General features: G+C 45.5%; 1 protein-coding gene across 2 annotated transcripts in view; it reads left to right on the top strand.

The window, feature by feature from the left end:
• The window catches only part of LOC102000481 (NXPE family member 3-like), a 76,691-nt gene that overhangs the window by 65,397 nt on the left and 3,159 nt on the right, over nt 1–8,135 (top strand). For both annotated transcript variants that reach the window (XM_013353735.2, XM_005367077.3), the window contains 3 exons: nt 1,320–2,062; nt 3,255–3,337; nt 7,675–7,887. In XM_013353735.2, the coding sequence (XP_013209189.1) occupies nt 1,332–2,062; nt 3,255–3,337; nt 7,675–7,887 (1,027 nt within the window). In that variant the 5' untranslated portion in view covers nt 1,320–1,331. The remainder of the gene's footprint in view (nt 1–1,319; nt 2,063–3,254; nt 3,338–7,674; nt 7,888–8,135) is intronic.

Here is an 8,135-nt window from a genome sequence, read left to right as displayed (position 1 = left end):
AGCCTGTCCTGGAACTAGCTCTTGTAGACCAGGCTGGTCTCAAACTCACAGAGATCCACCTGCCTCTGCCTCCCAAGTGCTGGGATTAAAGGCGTTGCCCACCACCACCTGGCTCTCCTTTTTCCTTTGGAGTTCTTAATATTCTTTCTTTATTCTGTATGTTTAGTTTTTTGATTATTATATGTCTAGGGGACTTTCTTTCTTGGTCCAGTCTATTTGGTGTTCTGTAAACTTCTTTGTACCTTCATAGGCATATCCTTCCTTAGGTTGGCAAAGTTTTCTTCTATGATTTTGCTGAATACACTTTCTGTGCCTTTGATCTGGAGTTCTTCCCCTTCTTCTATCCCTATTATTCTTAGGTTTGGTCTTTTCATGGTGTCCCAGATTTCCTGGATGTTTTGTCTTAAGGATTTGTTGGATTTAATGTTTTCTTTGACTAATACATCTATTTCCTCTATAGTATCTTCAACACCAGAGATTCTCTCTTCCATCTCTTGATCTCTTGTATTCTGTTGATTATGCTTGCATCTGTAGTTCCCATTCACTTACCCAGATTTTTCATTTCCAGAATTCCCTCCGTTTGTGTTTTTTTTTATTGCCTCTATTCAGTTTTCAAGTCTTGATCTGTTTGAAATGTTTGCCTCACCTCTTTGATTGTTCTTTCTTGGGTTTATTTAGAAGACTTAGTGATTTCTTCCAATTTTTGTTTGTCTCTTCATCCATTTCTTTAAGGGAATTTTTCAATCCTCTTTAAGGATCTCTATCATCTTTATAAAATTATATTGAAGGTCATTTTCTTCTGCTTCTTCTGGGTTATGATGTTCAGGTCTTCTTGTTGTAAGACCCCTAGGTTTTGGTGGTGCCATATTCGTCTTTATATTGTTGGATGTGTTCTGAAACAGCCTTCTGCCCATTCTTTCCTCCAGTGGGTGCAGGTGAAGCCTATGCTTCAGGGGATCCTTCTTCCTCCAATTGATAAAGGTAGGGCCTGTGGCTTAGGTGGTTGCTCTTCCTCCGGTTGTAGGCGGATCTGTGCCTCTAGTGGGTGCTGATAGGCTCTGGGTCTCCTCTCCAGGGACAGACTGGCCCAAGGCTCCAGTGGCCACAGGTGTGGTGGAGAATGGTGGTGAGGGTGTAGAGGTTGCTCAGGGTCTCTGGGGCTTGGTGGGTGGGGGTGGGGCAATGGGATGTTCCTCCCAGGGCAAGGGCCTAGAGAGCAGAGCCCTCCAAATGAGAACCCAGATGTTTACCTCTCCAGGGGCAGTCTGTGCCAAGTCTCCAGTGATTCCAGATCCATAGTCCTCTTTCTTTTCCCACAGGTGTTTTATCTCATGATGTCTTGGCCTGAGCCCATGAACCGTTGGATCCCACCACCTCATCGTGCCTCTAAACATGCCTCTGAGCCCAACAACTGGGACTCTCTTCCTCAAGAACTCACCAACCTGACCAGCCTTCTGTACTGGCCTCCAACTGGTGGCGACAAGGATGACTTTTTGGCTTCCACCAGCCCCAGAACCTCAACTTACCGCTTGAAGGGTCCTGCTCAGACCAACTATACTCTTGGAAGTAATCTAGAGGCCATTCTTGTGGCTAGGGACCACAAGGGTAGGCCCAAGACTCATGGTGGAGATCTGTTTCGGGCACAGCTGTTGGGGCAGGAGTTGAAAGCAGGAGTCCCAGGGGAGGTGAAGGATCTGGAGAATGGCACATACCTCTTGTCCTTCCCCCTGCTCTGGGCTGGACCGGCCCAGGTGCAAGTGAGGCTGATCCACTCCAGTGAGGTAGTCAGGGTCCTACAGAGGGTCTGGAAAGGAAAACGAGCCACCGTTGACTTTAGGGGGTATTTTCGAGGCAGGGATGGCACTCAAGAGACTGTGATCTGCAACGTGGACCCCCAGTCAACTGGAGCCCAAGGGCCCACCTGCCAGTACAGGGATGTGGTCTCTGGGGAGCTCTGGTTCTGTGCTCAACCCTCTACTCTGCCCTGCGATGCTTTAGTCGGTCACTCCAGTGGAAGTTACCTGAAGGTGACCACACGGCATGATGAAGAACTGATGGCTGGGTAAGACATCTAGATACTGAATGCGTCCCAGGCCTACATTCCCTCCCTCTCCCTCTCTCCCTCTGTGTCTTCTCTTTCTTCCTGTCTCCCTTCCTTCCTTTCTATTTTTTCCTTCCTTCTTTTCTTTTGTTTACATTTGTGTGTTTGTGTGTGTACATACACGAGTGGGCAGTTCATGTATCTGCCATAGAGTGCATGTGGAAGTCTGAAGGCAACTTGAGGAAGTCAGTTCTTCCACCATGTGGGGCCATTTATCAAACTCAGTTAGCATGCTTGGCAACAAGAACCTTTCCCTGCTGAGGCATCAGCAGCAGTGTTCTAGTGATTCCTGCAGCCCAGGTTGAATTTAAATTCCTATGTTTGAGGGGCTGGAGAGATGGCTCAGAGGTTAAGAGCATTGACTGTTCTTCCAGAGGTCTTGAGTTCAATTCCCAGCAACCACAACCATCTGTAACGAGATCTAGTGCCCTCATCTGGCCTGCAGACATATGTGCAGGCAGAACATTGTATACATAATAAATAAATCTTAGCCGGGCGCACGCCTTTAATCCCAGCACTTGGGAGGCAGAGGCAGGTGGATCTCTGTGAGTTTGGGGCCCGGCCTGGTCTACAGAGCTAGTTCCAGGACAGGCTCCAAAGCCACAGAGAAACCCTGTCTTGAAAAACCAAAATAAATAAATAAATAAATAAATCTTTTTAAAAAATCCTATGTTTGATAGAGGATGACCTTGTAAGGGAGGCAGAAAACCCAGGAGCTCAAGGTCACCCTTGGCTGCACAGTGAATACAAGTCCAGCCTGGGACCCATGGGCATTACACCCTGGGGAAAAGAAAAGTGGTGGGGAGGGGGCTGGGCTAAAATTAATTGAGTAATTGAGTGTTTGTATAACATCAGCAAAAAAGTTATTGTACTTTCTAGACTCTAACACCAGGAAAATTGTAGTTTTCATTTCCTGTGGTGGTCCGTTTACTATAAAAAAGAACTACATAACCCCTTTGTTATCTTGACTATTAGTGACCTGATGTTTGTTCTCTTGCATGTGTGTTCCTCCTAACTATTACAGTCGCCCATCAGTGCTCCCTTTAGTGTAGTGCCCTGGGATTAGGCAGAGGAGAGATAATCAGTCGTTCTTTGCAAATCAAATTTTCACCTGGCCAACCTCCGTCAAAGTTCATGCTCAGTGTTTCTTCAGGAGTGTGACTGACCAGCCACTCCCTTCAGGCATATCTCCCATCCTGGTGACACCAGCAGCCATTGGGAACATGAGTGATGTGGGTAAGTGAGGCTGAAATATGGGGGTGGGGTTGGGAAGGTCATCAGCTGAGATAGGTTGTGGGCTTTTGTTTTGATTTGGAGTGTATGTGTGTGCGCACACTTGCTGTGCAGAAGTGTATGAGGTCGGGCTTTCATCAGACCACTTGCCCCAATTGCTCTCTATTTTGTTTTATTTGACTTTAAGTGGTATTTAAGTTTCATTTCCTTGTTTTATGTATTCTCGTGTGTATCTGTAGTCCCAAGGTTTGAACTCAGGTCATGAAGCCTGAAAGCAGGTGCCTTTACGTGCTGGACCATCTCACTGTAGGCTTTTGTTGTTGTTGTTTCTGTTTCCTTTCTTTTCTGGGTTTTTCAGTATTTTGTTAATCAGTAGTAATCAGAGCATAAATGTGGAGTTCTGCCAGTCCAAAATATGCAGAACTCAAGTAGGTGGAGAAGGTAATTCTGCTCTTTCAAGCCACATCCAGAGAGCAAGGGAGTCAGGCAGGACCCAAGTCACATATTATTGCTCATAGAGGTTCCAAATGCGATGTTTGCACAGTGACTACCTAGAGGACTTTACTGCCCAGGAACCCATGGTATTCAGAGGGACACAGTCTCTTTCTTGGTTTTCCCTCATAATGGAAAAAAAAAAACTGAAGGCATTAGTTTCTCTCTCAAAGAAGTAAGGAACCCCTGGATCCATCATATGCCCAACCCAAAGGTGAGACTGCATGGTGAACAAGGAAGATCTGTAGGGTCCTCCCAGCAGCACATAGAGCTCCAATCAGGATGGTCCTTAAGAGTCCAATGAAGCCGGCGGTGGTGGTGCAAACCTTTAATCCCACCACTCTGGAGGCAGAGGCAGGGGTATCTCTGTGAGTTTGAAGCCAGCCTGATCTACACAGTGAGTTCCAGTACTGGCTTATTAGTTACTGAGAAACCCTGTCTCGAAAAAAAAAAAAATCCACATGAACACACACACAATCAGAATGAAATCTATGTAAAACTTCTGCTCAACCACTAAAGAACACTGGGCACAGGGTGAAACATATCAGTTGTTTATGCTCTTGGCTGGAGTATACCAGATACAGTGTCCCTAGAGGAGGCAGGGGGGAGGGTCTAGAGCCTCTGGCACAAGGTCACAAGTGGCCAGCCACACAGCCTTGGGATGCCTGTGTCCAGTCGCTTGAAGTGTCTGAGGCAGAGATCTATCCCACTCCCAGCACCCTCTAAGCCCAAAATGGATGGTCACTGAGGGAAATACTTGAGTTGTTCCCAGGTGTGGGCGGCCACTCGTGCCAGGGAAGGTGCTGATTGTCAGCCATCAGCGCCAGGCTGGAGGAATGGTTCCAGGTGTATGTAGGAAGGACCTCGATAGCTGGTCAGTGTTCTAGAACAGTAAACAAAGGGTCACATAAATAAAGGTTCTTTTTATTTTTTCAAACAAAGTCTCTCACCGAGCCTGGGGTTTGCTGTTTCAGCTAGACTGACTGGTCAGTAGGCTCCTGGGATCTGCTGTCTCCACCTCCCCAGGTGCTTGGGTTCCAGGCACACTACACCCAGTGTTTACATGTGTTCTAAGAGTCAAACTTAGGTCTTCACCCTTGCACATGCCTGTACATCACCCACTGAGCCAGCTCTGCAGCCCTTGTGTAATGGATTAGTAAAATTCTGCAGGTCCCCCGTGGCTGCAGCGGGCCATGAGACCATGTCACAGGTCTCTAAAGTGCAGGCAGACAGATGGGCATGCCATGAAACCATGCCACAGGTCTTGGAAGGTGGCTGGTCCTGGGCAGGGAACCACATGGAGGGTGAGAAATAGTCGGATAGGCACACCATGCAAAGTGAGGTTGGATATTTAGTGGGTTATGGAGGGAATAAAGAGGAGAGAAGAGCATAGAGTCAGAGAGAGAGAGAGAGAGAGAGAGAGAGAGAGAGAGAGAGAGAGAGAAGCTGCCTCTTCGAGAGGGAGATGAAAAGGAAGGAATTCAGAATTCAGGCTGCAAGCAGGAAGGAAGATCAAGCCTGCCTCAACAGACTGGTGGGGGCGTGGCTTGTCTCTTAAAGACACAGGACAGACCATTACACCTTAGATGGGTACTTTAGGACTTTTCTGGCAGGGAAGTGTAGTAGTGTTTAGTACTAGGGCTATAACAGCATACTTTCTGGCTTCAAATGCTATCTCTGTCTGTCACTGAACTTGAAAAAACAAATCTTGATGGACTGGAGATAAACTTAATGGGAGAATGTTTGCCTAACTTGGACAGGGTACAGAATGTCATCCCTACTGTTTTGGCCCATCATCCTTGTTTTGATCACCATAGTCACTTAACATTCTAGGATCTCAGTGTCACCATCTATAAATGGATACAGACAGTTGTGAAATATTTAGCTATGTAAAGACGTGTTAATTTGTTTATGCTGTGGAATATTGCTTTAATTGTGTAAAGGTGTGTGGCACTTGTTTCTGCTGCCTTTGTTAACGATATAAAGATGTGGTACATTTGTTTATGCTGCATTTGTCTAATTATGAAAGTGTTGGAGACCAGCCTCAACAAAAATACCTCTTGCCAGGGTAGAGGTGTGGGGATTTAGAAAATATTGTAAAGAATATGAAGACACCAATGAAAATAATAAAACAGAAACATAGAATAATATCAGAAGGGAGTTCCAGTGGGTACTGGAATTCACCCGCATTTAATTTCTAATTGCTTAAAATACCCATGACCCCAAAGGTAGGAATAAGACAAAAAAAAACTGTATTAACATCATACAGGGAAATGAACAGACCAGTTGAAGGTCGCAGGCTACATCCATAGTTAAACATTTTGTTGCTAGAACAAAACAAGTCACCCTCACACCCTAGACCAAAACATTCTGTAGGCAAAACACTCCCTGGGTGGAATCCAAAGTTATCTCCCTAAGGGAACTGGAACTTAGTTGGATCCATAGACTTTTCTTTAAGGTAGAAAGATATTTACTTCTCTATTCTTGAAATACAAGACTGGCTATTAGCTACTCCTGTTGACAATAACCTTGAGAAAGCAGAACTCTCTGATCTAAATCTAGAGAACCTTTGAGGTAGAAACACAATAACCTTGAAGGCCTAGAGGTGAGTTCCAACTCTCTAAGCTTGGTCAGCACAGGAATAGGCTCCCATTTCCATGCCCCCACAGAAAAGATGTGTGGCTGTTTCACCTTGCCTGCCTAAGGTGCCTTATTGGTCTATAAATAAAAGCTAACCAGCCAATACCTAGGCAGAGAAAAGATGGAGGGCAGAGAGAATAAGTAAGAGGAGAACTCTAGGCTCCAGAGAACAAGAAAGGAAAGAGACGTGAACAAGGGAGAGAGGGACATGCCCATGGCCAGAAGTCAGGCAGCCACCAGCCAGTCATAGAGATGGCAGGAAAGTAATATATACACAAAGAAAGAAAGAAAGAAAGAAAGAAAGAAAGAAAGAAAGAAAGAAAGAAAGGAATAAAGGGAAATGAAAGGAAAGGAAAAGAAAAGAAAGAGTGAAAGAGGGAGGAAGGAAGGAGGAAAGGTAGGTAGGTAAAAAAACCTCTGGGTGGTGGTGGTGCACTCCTTTTATCCCAGCACTCAGAAGGCAGAAGCAGGCAGATCTCTGTGAGGTCAAGTCCAGCCTGGTCTACAGAGCAAGTTGTAGGACAGGTTAGAAAGGGCAAAAATATAGAAAGGTTAAAAAGCCCTGAGGCAAAACGTATGAAGAGAAACATGTTAAGTTATAAGAGCTAATGGGAGAAAAATAAGGTAAGTCCTAGCATTCCTAACTAATAGTTAGTTTCTGTTATGATTTGGGAGTTGATTGATGGCCCAAAAGAAAAAGCCTGCTACATGCTACAGAGAGTGCCACATCGCGATTGTGAACAAGCACACCTGTAGTCCCAGCACTCTAGGGGTGAAGGCAGGAGGATTAGGAAGTCAAGACCATTCTCAGCTTCATGGGAAGTTTATGGCAACCATGAGCTACATAAGACTATTTCAAACACTCATGTGCACACACACACACACACACTTCACAGGTTCTGTAAGAGGGCATTGATATGCTACATATATGGTATATAGAAGAATGCCTGACTCACTGTGCAAAGGGGCTTGTAGACAAGGCTGATGACCTGAGTTCAAACCTTGGGATATACAGGTGAAGGTAAATAACTGACTCCCAAATGCTGTCCATTAAGTACCACATGTGTGATTTGGCATGCACACATCCACACACAAATAAACAAGTGTAAATAAAGATTCATTCACAAAAACACTAAGAATATTGACATTTTATAAGATGTCCATATTTTGCTAAGTTACTCTGCTCTGCTTTTCTCCCTCCTATATAGCCTTGCCCTCTCGGCCCCCATGCCGCCCTGGCCACCTGTCTCCAAAACCCTCTGGCTTCTACTACCAAGACAGATGGCACTCAACGTTCTGTTCTAGCCGCTCTTTCCCCACTGTGAGCAGCATCCTGAACTGCCTGGCTGGCCGCATTGTCTACATGATGGGGGATTCCACCCTTCGGCAGTGGTGGGAGTATCTGCGAGACACAGTGCCCTGTGAGTGACCATGGGGTCAGAGGAGGGCCTGTGAGGACTCATGATGGGAAAGTCAGGCAACACTTACATTGAAGGAGACTCCCATGCCTCAATGGAGGCATTTTCTCAATTACAAATTCTCTTTCCAGATAACTGTAGGTTGTACTAAGTTGATGAAAAGCAAATTAGGACACCTGAGAACCCATCCCCACTGTCCAGCAGTAGGATTCCAAGCATATATGACCATACCTAGCTTTTTATTTTTTTTA

This window comes from Microtus ochrogaster, unplaced genomic scaffold, assembly GCF_000317375.1.
Source record: "Microtus ochrogaster isolate Prairie Vole_2 unplaced genomic scaffold, MicOch1.0 UNK16, whole genome shotgun sequence".
Classification (NCBI taxonomy): Eukaryota; Metazoa; Chordata; class Mammalia; order Rodentia; family Cricetidae; genus Microtus; species Microtus ochrogaster.
This window is presented reverse-complemented; position numbering and strand designations above follow the sequence as displayed.